This window comes from Grammomys surdaster, unplaced genomic scaffold, assembly GCF_004785775.1.
Source record: "Grammomys surdaster isolate TR1022 unplaced genomic scaffold, NIH_TR_1.0 269, whole genome shotgun sequence".
NCBI classification, from domain to species: domain Eukaryota; kingdom Metazoa; phylum Chordata; class Mammalia; order Rodentia; family Muridae; genus Grammomys; species Grammomys surdaster.
The window spans coordinates 2,131,362-2,147,344 of NW_021604710.1; the positions used below are offsets into that span (position 1 = coordinate 2,131,362).

Sequence of the window (15,983 nt, forward strand, 5' to 3'; positions counted from 1 at the left end):
CTACACTACTCCCACCTCTAGCTGTATCTTTGCGAATTCTATCCCTCTTTTTCTTTAAATATGCACGTGTGTGAGCACGCATACACACACACACACATACGCATACACACACACACACATACACACACACACACACACAGATGGAGGGAGGGGCAGAAATGATACTATCAATGGCCTTGTCTCAGAAGACTGATTTCTTTCTTGAGTTTTTTTTTTTGTGGTGGGGGGGAGTATTAATTTTTATTTTATGGGTACGACTGTTTGTCCAAATGTATACTTGTACAAGGACACCCTGGGACTGGAGTCATAGATGACTGTGAGCTGCCATGTGCTAGGCATTAAACTGGCTCCTCTGGAAGAGCAGACAGTGCTCTTAAGTACTAAGCCATCTCTCCAGCTCCCTCTTCCTATTTTAGAAGCCATTACTTGCCTGAAGCTATTCATCCAATCTGTCCTGTGCATTTAAAAAGTATCTCACCTCTCCCACAGCCTTAAAAGGAATTACTTTATGATCACAGTCACTGCAGTTTCTTGAAAAAGAATTATGTGTGATTTGACTGCACCAGTTTACAGGGATACATATAATGAGGATGTACTAACGTTACTCATGCTACAACTTCTCCTTTAAAATCTCTGTATTGTCTTCTAAAATTTGTGAATCCATCCATGAGTAACTACTGTCATTCACTCCTGTACATCTCCATCATCCCCAGTTAGATCTTTTACATAGTCTTTAAGTGTCAAGGATCTGAGGAGGATTTGCACACTAGTGAGAAAGTCTGGCTATTATTAACCTCAAGGTCTAATTAGTAGCTTTATTTAAAAAAAACTAATTATTGTAGAAAACTTCTGAAATTCAGAGAGTATACCATTACACATATTTATAGAAACTTATTTATAAAGAAATTTTAGTTTACAATGAGACAAAATATATACAGTTTAAGTATATTAACTGGGAATTGGTTAAGCAAAATATTAATATAATCCATTCATTGAATAAGAATAAAATCTTAGTGAAAATGTATAATAATTAATGAGGGTATAAATTACAATAGTTATTAGATATACCTTGGTAAACTATAATCATATTGAATACATATGTTACATGTATATTTATGGTACTGATTAATGCACATCTGATGGTGATAGAATTTACCAATACTATGCTTCCATTCTTTATTTTAAAAGGCTTATATATTTTCTATTATGATAGATTGTAGTATTTATATCAGATAAATTATTAAAATATAGAACAAATGTATATAAATATTAATTATGAACACATATTAAATATGTATTATATACTAAATTTCTACAACAAAAACTATGGAAATAACCAAAGAGCTTTGCAACCCATCCCCCATCATCCATGACAGTAAGCCAGAGCAAAGGCAGGAGCAAGAGCTCGAGTATGAAAGTCAGTGTGCTTTACCTTCTCGGTGTAGTACTCTTTGACTTCAGGCCTAATAGAGTCAAAGTCCCCACTGATGAATTCAGGCAAAAAGCTGAAAGAAACAGTTCCATGTGAGTCAACTAGACTGATCCATTCATTTATGAACTTTAAAACTACAGCTGTGAGGGCCAGAGAGAAAATTAAGATATTCAAAACACGAGAGATCCTAAACTGTTTTCAGAGTAGACGGGTTGTCCTGTCATATACTCCTGGTTTCGGTAGAATGGACTAAGGTCAACAACCAATAGGAACAAGGTCAACTCAAGCCATCAAGATTTATTGTTTCAAACAAATCGATACTGATGAAAGCAACTGGTTAAAACAAAATTTAAAAAGACTCTTACACAAATACCTTTCTCTCCTCCCTATTCTTTCTATATTTAGATCTTTGTATCATTTTCCTCTCATGCAAGCTTGGAATTTTCAATGTATTTGAAGAGAATAAACACATGGCCATGTCGATTTAAACACATGTTCCAAATACTTCATAACACATTTCCAGAAATACGAGTCTTCTAGAGAGTAATACACAATCATGTAAAGTCCAGGTTTTTGGTTCAGTAGGTGCCTTAGCAGATAAATGTGTGAGCGTGTGTCATCATGCCTGAGAATCTGATTTCCATCTCCACAACACATATGGGAGAACTTTCATGGTATGTTTGCTCTTTCCCAAAATCAATCAATCAATCAATCAAACAATCAATCAATCAAACAATGGACTTTATAAAAGAACTCCAGGTTTTATACCAGAAGATGTGGAATTTCTTAATACTGAATATTACTTTAGTTCACTTTCTTGCTATTTTTTTCAACTCATTTTTTAAAATCCAATTTAACTATGTCTTCATAAGTTATCACTTATTTTGCATAAAGCACCTATATGACTTGGTAGAATTTTTCTGCCCCTGAATTGTAGAGGGACAAATGACCCTGGATTTTTTTCAGTGCTCTAGCAAAGAATAATCATAGGTGTTTCCCATGGCTAAGGAATGCAAAATAAAGGAAATGTATATTTTTAGTTCCTACAAAAATAATCTACTACTCACATAACAGAAGAATTTTATCTGTACACACTTGTTTAGTTAGTTATCTGACTCAAAGACATATTAACAGTTTTGTACCACTGGCTTACCTCTCTTCCTACTGCATGTGGCATGAGAGGGCGCCCCAGAATTGGGAGATCAGTCCAGGTCAGAAGAGCAAAGACCTTACTAGTATCTGGCTCTGAAGAGATTTTATTCACAAATCAAAGGGTTAAGGGCAGTTCCACAGAATTTTCAAAGAGATCTTTTCTGGCAATGAACACAGCTACCATCCTTCATTCAATGAGCAGAGAAAATAAAGCTGTATTTTCTTTTCTTTACTCATGGGCATGCAACTATCAGAAGTAGGTAACAGACCTGGCTCTCAGCAGATGAACCAGGATTTAAAACAAGAGCAATTATAGAGTAAGAATTATGATTGAGAATGTTTCATGTGTGCAATCAAAATAAAATTAGTAAAGATATATATGAGAAAATAAGCCAACCTTGTCTCTTACACTATTTTGTACCTCCTAAGTCAACACAACTTCCTTTGACTACAAAGAGGAAGGTGTATGACAAGTATGTGGTCCACAGAGCGCCCTGCATGGTGAGATATGCCTATAGCTGAGGGAGCCTGAGGCAGGAAGACTAGGGGTACAAAAGGAATACTCCTACTTATAGAAGGAGCTGTGGTCACAAATCCAACAGCTGTGTGTATGCCTCAAAGGTAGTATGCATATCCAGAAAGCTGGAGTCCCTGGGTTCAATTCTCAGTACCCACAAACAAACAAACAAAAAACAATAACCTGCACCACATACATAAGTGTGTGCATGAGGAACAATAATGCCTGTGTATTATTCATTCATGAAGTATTCACTGCATGACTGGGCACAACACACTTAGATTGAGTCAAGATGAGGTAGATTTAGAAAGGAGACAGACGTGGTGGCCTTGTCTTGTTCCAAATGGCTTTCTATAATGTTCATTTCTCAAAATGTTCTCATGCACTGCATCTGTCACGTCATTTCTTTTGCTTTACTTTTTTTTTCTAGTTAAATAAATTCATACACTTTCAGAGTTTCTTTAAAAATCTTCCACTGGACACTATTTTGCCATATGTAAATTAATATGATTTTGGACCACAGAGTATTAGCTCTGGAAGGGATATAAGGAATTATTTCTCTAGTTTCTCCATTATCTCTGCAGAGCTGAGATCAAACTAAGAGAATGTCCAAATGACTTCACTGTACAGAAAAGGAACTTCAGCTAAAGGCTCTCCTTCATACCATCTGCTCCAAGCAAACTTCCTAATGAGACTCACTTTGTATTACTCTCCAAATTGTAGTCCCTTAGATATCTAGAAATAAATTGGCAGTTTCCAAATAGCATATTGATCTTGATAATAAATAAAAATAAAAACTAAAAGCTGATACACCTGAGCAGCTGAGCATCTATCCCACAGGACAGATCATCTTCAAAAGAGAATTACATCTCCTTTATATATCTCACAAAGAATAATGTAAGAAAGCAACCCTCCAAATTTAATTATATTTTATATAAAATATTAATAGATAAACAAAATTACATACATAAATTATAACCAACTTTAGTTACCTTTTAATATAATTCCCTTCATGTAACACATACAACACATTTCTCTTAAATCGATATGATTATTTCTAAGAAGATTCATGCCAAAAGTAACCTGGCATTCATGCTACAATGACTAAGATTATTATAAATTTCCATCATAAAATACAATCTAGGGAACTTCCTGAGTTTTACTTTTTTATGCCACAATTAAAAGCCTATTGCACATATTCTTCAGTGCCTGTTGCCATGGCACATGGGCATTCTGAAGGCATTTCTAGGGATGACAGTCCACAGCTGTAGAGGGCTTACGTTATGACATAAATGACAGTTTGCACAAGAAGAATATTTTTAGACTGACAAAAGGGCAGAGATTCATGTAGCCCCTGACCCCATCTGCCTACTTTAGACATGGATCCAAACAACATACTTGTTATTTCCAGTCTAGAGCAGATGACTTATTAGTTTTAAAAGATGGCCGAAATTTCCCATAAGCGACCCAGTCGAACTAAGAGGACTCCTTTGATATTCACATTTTAACTTATCACACATCACTTATCAGAGACAAAGAAGAGTCCAAAAAGGGCTGAGAATATGAATGGGCTAATGGCCCAGCACATGTAGTCACCAAGGAGGCTGATACATTTAGAAAAAATAAGATGATATGAGGAAATATAATCTTTCAAAATTCCTTTCCTGTTAACTATGCAGGGAGCTTTCCCTCCACAAATTCTTCCCTGTGTTCCGCATCCAAAGAAAATGCTATTACTGTCTTAACATTCAAATAGCATGAAATCTCTCACTTTGCATTTTCATATGCATTTAACAATTCTCTATGTGACTTTCAGCTTCTTTGGAGGGTAATTCATTGATTGGTACAGGAGTGACTGATCAACCTTGGTGTTCAGCAAAGCAACATGCACACAGATGCTGACAATGACAAAGTAAAATGAAGATGGGAAGAGGAAAACAATGGGGGGGGTGACAGAAGCATAAGAAAAGAAAGGATGAAAGAGAGAAAAGAGGGAGCCAGAGAAGCTGGTCGCTGAGGTGCACACTTTTAATCCCCCCACTCCGGAGGCAGAAGCAAGTGGATCTCGGTGAAGTCAAGGCCAACTTGATTTACAAAATGAGTTCTATGACAGCCAGGATTGCTACACAGAGAAAGCATGCCTCAAAAACCAAACCAAACCAACCAACCAACCAAACAAACAAACAAACTCAAAAAGAGAGAGGGGGGAGAATAGGAGAAAGTGAGAAAAATAAGCTAGACTCCTTTCTTCAGCCTCTGAGATGGGAGTTTGCTCACTCTATCTGGGTACATATGCGGCCATCTTCCTTAACAGCAATGTTGCTTAACACAGTTTTGCAGTGTGGGCTAGTCCACTGGTAGCAGGCCATTTGAATCAGGTGTGTCAGTAGGGACTGGGGTTCATGGGTCTAAGGTAGATATCTCAGGTTGGGTTCCCTGCCTAAAGTGGAATTCCCATTTAGTTTTGGCCTTTAGTATCCACTTTTTCCACCTAACAGATCAGAACAGTCAATTTATTATAAGGAAAGTAGTCCACCTTCTGCACCTGATTCCTGGCAAAGTGCAGACATCGGGAAGCCTTAGCTTTTGCTGGCTGCTGTATGGTCAAAGGAACACAAGCAGAGGAGGGAGAGCACTTAGCAGAGAGAAGGAAGGGACTCCTCCCAGAGGTTGAGGGCTAGACTGACACTTGGAGACAAGGTGATCTTCAGTGTTGGAGGAAAGTGTGGATGGAAACAATAGTGTTGATATTCCTGAGATGGTACCTTGGGGGCTTAAGGGCCTGAGATCTGTGCTCTCATGCTGTTCAGTGGTTTCTTCCTGGGCAGATGTGGCAGGGCTTCTCTCCCTCACACAGGATGGATGAGGTAGCACTTGGTTCCCCTGCAGATGGGGAGCTACACTGTCCTAACCTGGGGAGAACACTTTGAACATGGCCTGGCCTGCCCACCTTCAGCCAACACAATGCTCAGGAAGCTGGATTCTAAGCTGCTTGTCCTACTGCTGCCCACCCTCAGCCCCTACCTCCCACCTTGTTAGGAATCTCTGCTGTCACAGGTGTGGGCACACGTTCCTTTTTAATTGCATAGAAAATTCTTAAGTTTACACCACATGCTAAGCTACGGACCATCAATTATTTTTCTTAGAATGAGAAAGTCAGTATTTTAGGTTCTCGTGTTATGTGGTTTCTGTCACAACTACCTACGTCTCCCAAAGCTGCATGAATGCGGTTAGAAAACAGGAAAACAGTGTGCATGGCAGTGTGCCTGAGAAACTATTAGAGATGGCCTGTCAGCTAGCTTGCCAACCCCTGTTCAAGTCAGTAAATCAAGACTGGAGAGGGTGGATGGGATCGAAATCATAATGCAACACATATGTTTTCTAGCACAAAATATTCTTCCTTTCTCAAAGTAATCACCTGCAATGAGTCCTTGCCAGGAAGGTCTATGACTACCAAGAGAACACATTAGTTGAGATGCTAAGATGTCCATTTATATACCTAATAAAATACATGATGATTAATGTCAGTCACTTGAATAAGGCAAGTCAGAAATTTAAATTTCCTATGTTTAGATATATATGAATGTTTGTGTACATGTCTATGTGTGTGCACCTATATGAGAGTCAGTGTATGTATGTATGTGTGTGTGCCCTGCTCAAGTAATGAGCATATCAAGACCAGAGGTAAATGTCAGCTGTTTTTCTCTATTACTGCACATGCAACATTTTAAAGACAGTATCTCTCAGTGAACCTGGAACACATAATTAGGACAATAAGCTGAGTGAGGCTGCAGGGATCTTTCTATCTCCATTTCCTCAGAGCAAGCAAGGGTGAGAGGCACATATTAACAGGCCTGGCATTCTACATGGGTGCTGAGATAAAATGTGTGTCCTCATGCCTGCACAGCAAGCACATACCAACAGAGACATGCTTCTTCCCCTCTAGATTATGTATTATTCATAAAGTATATTTAATAGTAAACATATAGGTAACTTTTAAATATTTTATACTGTGGACACAATATGGACTTTGAAAAGATGATGCTTGCCTCCAGACATGGATTTTGAAGCAAGGTCACTAACCATAGCCTGAGCTGACCTTAAACCTAGTTTCCAACCTCACACTCTTCCTCACTGATGGAAATATATCTGATACTCAGTTTATAATATGCATTTTAGGAAAGGTTCAGGATAGGCTTACATTATAATTCAAAACATGATTCAGCAGACAAAATGCTACAAAAAGATCAATTATTCTTTGACATATTTAATACTGACTTTAAAATCGTGTATTTAATCAAGTATTTTAACACTTAGCATGATGTCTGATAAGACAGGCGTGCTCCGTCAGAAGTGGTTTTCTGCTTTTCCAGGGCTGGCAGGTGATTATTAAATGGGTCATGTGCGGTGTTGCTGATGACCTTCATGACACGTGAGAATGGGTTTTCCGGGCATGAAGGAAAAGGCAGTGTCTGCTAAGAGCTTTGCTAGGATGTCAGTGGGAGGTAGTATCTGGGGATAAGATCACATTTACTGAAGATAATCAGCCTTTCTACTGCTGAGTCTCCTGACTGGAACAAAGGATGATCGTGCAGAGGAATGAAAAGATAATGCAACAGAAAATCTTAGGCAAAGAGTTCTGGAAGAAAAGCCATTTTTAAGTTTACTACCAACACTGCTTAAATGTATCGTCATCTTTGCTGCAGGAACAGTGAAAGAGGAAGGGAAGGTGTGAGCAGTCACAGGAGCAAGATCTGTAGTGGACACTGTAGACCTGGACACCAGAGATAGGCTGGACACTGAATTATATGCTATGCAAAATATGATAAGCAATATGTTTAGGTGAATTCTTGTATGTTACACATAATCTAGCAAGTGTTCTCTGAAGGCATTTACTGTGTTCCCAGTATTCAATGTGTTATTAAAACAAAGCTTATAGTAGCTTGTACTACTTAGGCACGCAGACTGGAGTAATTTTATCCTCTGAACATTCCTACTAGATGGTGTGTGTAGCAGACACATAATCATATGCTGAGATATGAAAAAACATTGTTAAAAATCAGGGTAAGAGCTAAATAGAGTGGGTTGTCAGTTATTTAAGATGTTCAATTGTGAATACACAAAATAAAATGATATAATGAAAAACACAGTAATAAGTCAATACCAACTATTTACATTAGATTATATTTAAAGCATCTGACTGGCTGGTAAACTGCCTTTTAAACAATATTTCTCTACATTTTTCCACAAAAGGAATACAAATTTTAACTTTAACCAGGTAAGATAATCAAGTCCTGTAGTTTAGACTATATCTTGTTTCCACCGAACTAAGGAACCTTAGCTACTTGGAGTCGACGACTGTTATAGACCATGTCAGTGCTCACTTTCAGCTCAAATATTTAAATACAGATTTAAAAGTAAGGAGAGATTAGACATAGAACACTTTTTGCACAAGGGACACTTAATTCATATATACATATGAATATATGTATATATATATACATATATATATGAATTATATGAATATATGAATTATATATTGTATGTAACAGAATATGAATACAATAGTTACTACCATCACAAAGGAAGAGAAGTGAACACATCTGACATAGATCAGGCTTGGGAGAACCGCAGAAGTGAAAATGTGAGGGCTTTGTGGGAACTAACTCTGCAGAAACCATCACATAAGTGTGGTTCTGACAAAATAGCCTGAGATGGAAAAATATCCACCTATGTCCTATCTGCTGGCAGTGAAGACTAAAAAGTAGGAAGAGAAAAGGGGGAATTAGAAAAGAAGATGAAGGACACAGACAGGGCAGATATCAATGGCTAAGACCATAGTGGTTGTGATTGGATTGTTGTCCCTTCACAATTCCAAACTCAAAACCTAATTCTCAGTGTGCTTGTATCCAAAGGTGGGGTGAGGTTGAATGGAGATTATTAGGTAATCAAGGCACAGCTCATTAATGGGTTTATGGATATTATAAAAGAGGCTCAGAAGGACTGACTGACTCTTCCTTTCCTTTCACTGTATGAAACACACCAAGAAGGCAGTCTATATACTAGACGAGAAGATCCTGCAACATGAAAAGAATCTGCTTAAGTCCTGGCCTGAAATTCTTAGTCTGGGTAAGTATAAGAAATCAAATCCTATTGGTTAGAATCTACCTGGCTTATGGCATTTGCTATAACATCCTAGAATGGACTAAGGTACTGATTTTTGGGGCAGTCACTTACAGGCATACATCTAAGTGGGGAGAAGCTTGACAGCCTCTCTGACTCCCAGAGTGGAGTCTTGCATACTTCACACAATGAAAGTTCTGCTGGCAAATCCCTCCTCTTTAATATTAGGTCATCTTCCCCTCCTTCCTCTGCCTGGGGCACTTACTTTCTAAGTACAACTAGAAAGCATGAGGAGAGAATGACAGGAGCGGATGGAATGGAAAGTAAAGGATAGGGTTACTGCTTGGCAGAAAGCGGGGTTGGAAACAGAAGGGTAGTATGGCACCAGAAAGCACCGTGTGAGGAGAAAAGTTGAGAGAGGCCCAACACAGCACAAATACAGCTCCATCTCTTATTTATGAACACGAAAGAGCCGGAAGCATACATACAGGTTAATGCCAATTCTTCACCTTAGCAAATATAAAAGACTGGCTCACGGACAGTGAATTACTTTGTGTAATTTATTTGCTTTATGCCTCCTTCTGTGATTCAGCTGAGACATAATACACAGAATTCAATAAGCACAGCCAGTGATAAATGCCATTAGGGTCACTAATAGATTGTGTGCCCCTCCCAAGTTTTCTGGAACAAAGTACAGCAATCTGCCCAGCTCCAGTATCTGCTAGCAGAACTTTTAATTTCGACTCTGCCTTTTCCCTCCACAGCTTTACTTGAAGAAAGGACCAGGAAACAAAGCTTCTAAGACTTATTTTACCCTACAAGGCACATGTTTTAACAGGAGAAGCAGTGAGAACTTTCTGTCCCTACCAGCTTCTGTTTATCCCCCAATGCTTCCACTCCTTTATATGAACAATGAAGCCTGGTCCTAAGGGACCTAGGCTGATGTGGGCAGAGCTCTACAGCACTGCATAAACAGCAGTAGTAGAAGAGTCCCAAGGAATGAAGTCAGATGATAACTGACTTCAGGAAAGTCACGAAATCCTTTGGTCACTGGGTGCTATTACTGATGATATTTAAAGATGTATTTGGAAGATATTTAAAGAAAATACAAAAGGCAAACATTAAGTATCCTTGTTCAAAGACCATCTCAAATAGAACTAAAATCAAACAGGGAAATAAAATATAAGAAATATGGGGTGATGGAGGGATGGCTCAGCAGTTAAGAGCGTTGGCTGCTTCTTTCAGAGGTCCAAAGTTCAATTCCCAGCAACCACATGGCAGTTCACAACCATCTGTAATGGGTTTGGATGACGTCTTCGGGCATTAAGGCATACATGCACTCATACATAAAATACATAAGTGAATTTTAAAGTTAAAAAAAGAGAGAGAGATGACACCAATGGCTTGGAATTTAAGAATCTCAATGTGTACATGAATACACAGTGCAATTTTTCATCCTGAAAGAGTTTTATGTTGGTCAATTTAATCGTCACCTCCACCATGTTACTTTATCCACTGAAGCAGATAATATAACTGGCTACTCCCTATCCCTTGATTTTCTTTTATTCTGGGTCCATCGACTATTCCCACTGTCTCCTTGCTGTCTTCTATTTCTATCAGAGTTTAGACATGTGACAGATGTCCCAGGTTGGTTATTGGCTGCACACCTTTTCTTCTACACTTCCTGCTTTATTCAGCCAAGTACTCTTGTCTTATATGCCCTCATGTAAAGTTTAATCTTATACCCCTCCTGAGCGCATAACCAAGTATCCAGCAACCTGCTCCCTGTTACACCATTTGTAGCAGAGCTCTGCCCTAATCCAAGCTGCTCCGTTTTCAGCCTCACCAATGTCATTAGTTCAAAATCTTTATGGTCAGCCTTGACTTTTTCTTTCTTCTTATAACTGATGGTCCCACCGATTCTATAGGCTCTTTTACAAAATGTTACCCCCTTGACTCTATTAATATGTTCCATGGTACAGTCCTAATAAGACACCTGATGGGATTCTACTGCTCCAAATCCTTTGGTGTCTTCCCTTCAGACCCATAGTGAATTACTAATATTCCTCCTAAGGGCTTTCAAAAATCAACCCATAGGTACTACCCTTCCTAACTAATAAGTTCTCATCTTTAAATCTGATATAGATTATTGGCAAAGTTATCCATTATTTCTCCCTCCCCCACACACCTGATTATAGTGTGACTTCTCACATCCCCGTTTCCCCCAGAGAATACTACGTAAGCATATTTACGACCACTCCAATTCATATTTACACTGTGGTTCTGACAACAAAATGCACCAGCAGTAGTGGCATGGGAGGTGTGAAGTACCACAAGCCTCACATGTAGGCACAGGCTTCCCTTTGACCCCGAACCACTCTCTCTAGGCCCTGAGAACAAGCTGGCAAGCCTTGTGGAGGTTGGAGGATGAGGAAGAAGATTTGGTACCAAACTGTACAATCATCTCAGCTGTAAACATATAAAGCCCACTCACATGACAAAAACATTTGTGGAACTATGAGAGTGTGATATAATACTCAGTACATAATTTGTTTTGTTTGTCTGTTTGTTTGTTTGTTTCGGTCTTTGACAGAGGGCCTCTTGGGAATCTCTGGACAATACAATTGTCTGGATGAAATGTCTGGTAACTGAGGTCCCTAAGATCAGCCTCAAGATGGAGGATGGTCAACACCAAACATGAGTAGAAGGTCCTACTTGCAGCCAGCGCAGAGGCAGTGTGCAGAGCTATAGACTTAAGTTAATCAGCAATAGACAGTGGCTTCATAATCAAGCCTATTGTCCTAGTCCTAGTTTTCTTCTGTTGTTCAGTATCATTCTAGTTTATTTCTGTGATTCAATGTTACACAAAAGCATCTTAGAGGAACAAAGTGTTTATTTCATAGTACAGGTTACAGTCCATCATTGGAGGACTCCAGGAAAGAACCTGAAGCCAGGACTCCTTTGTATTCCACACAATATTCCTGTTGACCAAACAATTCAGCCAAGAAAGCACAGTGGGAACCAGGGTGGAGGATGCTTACTGACTTGCTCACTGGTTCATGCTCCACTTGCATTGCTATATAGCTGAGGGCCCCACCTAGGATGATCCTACCCACAGAAGGTTGGCCCTCTCACACTAGTCATCAACAAAATATTTTCACAAAGATATGGCCATGAGTCAATCTAGCAAATACAACTCTTCCCAGGTGAGTCTAGGCTGAGTCAAGTTGATAATAAAAACCAACCAGGCCTTTCCTTCAATCTCTGCTCAATTTTTGTCCCTATATTTCTTTTAGACTGAAATAATTCTGGGTCAAAAATTTTGAAGGTAGGTTAGTAACTCCATCTCTCCACTGAGGGCCCTGTCTATTTACTGACAGTGGTCTCTTCAGGTTCCATCTTCCTACTGTTGGGCATTTTGGCTAAGGTCATCCCAGGTGAGTTCTGGGAGCCTCTTACATCCCAGGTCTCTGGGACTTTCTACAGCTTCCCCCCGTCCCCTACCCCCACAGCTGCTATTTCTATTCATTGTCCTGGCCCTCCAGGCTTCTCTCCTGTCTAGCCCCATACCTGATGCTGTCCCCCTTTTCCCCTCCCCTCTCCCACCGAGGTCCCTCCCTCCCTCTACCTCCCATGATTATTCTGTTCCCCCTTCTAAGTGGGATTGAAGTATCTTCACTTGGGCCTTCCTGCTTGTTAAACTTGTTATGGTCTATGGGTTGTATTATGAGTATTCTGTACTTTTTGGCTAATATCCACTGATCAGTGAATACAAGTCATGCATTTCCTTTTGGGTCTGGGTTACCTCACTCAGGATGATATTTTCTAGTTCTATCCATTTTGCCTGAAAAATTCAGGATGCCCTTATTTTTAATAGTTTAATAGTATTCCATTGTGCAAATGAACCACATTTTTGGTACCCATTCTTCCACTGAGGGACATCTGGGTTGTTTTCAGCTACTGGCTATTAGAAATAAGGCTGCTGCTATGAACATAGTGGAGCATGTGTCCTTATGGTATAATGGGGCATCTTTTAGGTATATGCCCAGGAGCAGTATAGCTACGTCTTTAGGTAGAACCATTTCTAATTATCTGAGGATCCGCCAGAGCTTGGACAAACAAAGAAAAGCCTAAAAGGTTACAGAGGTTATTTTATACAAATGTGATTTCCAGAGGTAATGGGATGGATAAGGACAAATCTTAAGAAAGAATATAAACACACAGACAAGCAAGGTTGTCACACGTGAACTACCCCTCCTCTGAAGGCTGAGGTGGGAAGAACCCATGTTGAAGACAGCCCAACATGGAAAGTGATGAGACCTGTCTCAAAACAAAAACAAGAGAAAGGCTGGGGATATACCTCAGGGTCTGAACACTTGCTGAACAAGAGTGAAACCCTGGGCTCAACTCCAAGTATAACAGAAATAACAAACCATACAGTTCAACAAAGCTGAAACCTACAGAACACAAATATTATTCTATAAACTAACTTACCTGTGTATTCTTTTTCTTAATGATTATTAAAATTAATGAACACAGTTTCATCTGTCACCACAGAAACAAGAACAGTCTAGTTAAGTCTTTGATGAAGTGACTTGGCTTGGTTCTCTTTGCTACTAGGTATACTAACTGGACTCTCTCCTAAGAAAAGCATCAAGACATTAGCATAATGGACAGCCACTTGTACATCCCAGCAAACAATGCTTTAGAGTGCTAATGCCACAGGAAGAAATCTCTCTGCAAGCCTGATTACTGCTAACAGGAATCATCAGACCACTGTATTATGCGAGAATGGTCTCTTCACTGACTGATAAAATGCTAAGATGACAGAAACTGTAGTTGTTTTTCTTGTTCCTAACAGAGGGAACGGCTCTCCAGTCACTAATAACCAACTAATGTACAGCCAAGCAGGAAGAAATTGAATACACACTAGAGGCCACAGTGATAAATAAGTGGATTGCACATGAAGTAAAAGAGTAATGATCACACAAAGAAAACTGCACTGGAGCTGCCAAGCTCAGCTGCCTTTTCAATTACTATGCCAGAAGTCAGAAAACTTTTCTTTTTCTATTCTTTCATTTTTATGGCTGATTGTTTTTTAATGAAAATTTAAAAATCTATGGAATCCTCATTTTAATATTTTTAAAAAATATTTGTCATATTCTTAAAGCAAAGCTCTGGCTTATATTTATAAAATATTTTCATGTATAAAAATAGAAAAAATAGGGGCTTAAGAGATGGCTCGCATTTAAGAGCACTTGCTTCTCTTGCAGAGGATCTGGGTTCTGTTCCTAGCACCCAAAAGGCAGCACACAGTGATCTGTAACTCCAGCAGTTCTGATACCCTCTTTCGGCCTCAGAGGACACCAGGCACATACATGCTATACAAACATATTTGCAAGCAAAATACTTATATGCATAAAAATGAGTAATTGTTAAAGAGGAATGGAAAGTGTTTTTATTCCTTTAATTTCTACAAAATCTAGGACAAGTAATTCATACCATGTAAGTCTCTCTTAGTATTATTTCATCAAGAGAAAAGAATTTAAATCAAAAGATTTAGTAAGTTGTTTTGTTTCAACAAAGCACCACAGGAGGTTATATATCAGGTGATTAAAACTACAAGGAATTTTAGTTAGGGAATCTTGCAAAATTACAATACAGCTGCTTTTCTGATTAACAATACACTTTTACAAAATTAGGACAGCATTACGCATGTAGCATACTTTTAAATAATTATATTTGCTAACCCAACTGTCCCAAGTCTCCCCAGTAGACACCCAGTCCCATCCAACTTTGTGCCTTTCTCTGTCCATCCATCAAGGCCATTTTGTCCTGCTCAAATATCCTTTTAAAGTGTGGAAGGCTCATTTCCCCAAAAGGCAGAATTGTTTTTAATCCCTATATGCATGGCAGGAGGCCACTTCATTCCTCTTCACTGTCATTGAATAAAAGGATGCCCTCCAGCACTGAAGAGGGTTTCTCTTTCTACCTCTTTCCAACAGTTGTTGTCACTGGCTTTCTTGATCACAGTCATTCTACTGGGGTGAGAAAGAACTTGATACAAATTTGAATTTGCATTTCCTACATGGCTAAGGCTACTGAACAACATTTTACGTAAGCATTGTCCATTTGTATTTCTTAAGATCTACTTATTTAATTTCTTACTTGCACAGTGCAATGGACACCAATGTGGAAGTTCCTTGTAGAATGAAAATAGTACTACCATATGGCCCAGAGAGAAGCTCTTGGGTATATAGACTCAAGGGACTCAAGATAAAGTCTCAGAGAGATAGACCTGCACATCCATTTACACTTCAAATAACCTGTTAACAGAACTGGCTTAGATGCCAATCAGCAGACGGAAAGATAAAGAACGTACGCTGAATTTATACAATGGAATTCTGAGCAGACATAAAGATAATGAAATGATGACATTTCATGAAGGTAGATGAAACTGGAAATTATTGAGTGCAATAAACCAGATGCAGTAAAACAAATGCCACATTTTCTCATATGCAGAACCTAATATGTGCATATATACATGTTTGTGGGTCCCAAAACTAGCATATGGATCATGAGAAGGATGTAAGGAGTCGAAGCAGAGGGAGCAGGAGGGAGAGAGAGAGAGAGAGAGAGGGGGGGGGTAGGGTGGAATTCTGAGCAGACATAAAGATAATGAAATGCAGACATTTCATGAAGGTATATGAAACTGGAAATTTTTTTTTTTTTTTTTTTTTTTTTTTTTTTTTTTTTTTT

At 38.8% G+C, this 15,983-nt stretch overlaps 1 protein-coding gene across 5 annotated transcripts in view; it reads right to left on the reverse strand.

Moving 5' to 3' along the window:
* Tpk1 (thiamin pyrophosphokinase 1) overlaps positions 1-15,983 on the reverse strand; it is a 311,282-nt gene that overhangs the window by 188,609 nt on the left and 106,690 nt on the right. For all 5 annotated transcript variants that reach the window (XM_028776415.1, XM_028776416.1, XM_028776412.1 and 2 more), the window contains one exon: positions 1,433-1,505. In XM_028776415.1, the coding sequence (XP_028632248.1) occupies positions 1,433-1,505 (73 nt within the window). The remainder of the gene's footprint in view (positions 1-1,432; positions 1,506-15,983) is intronic.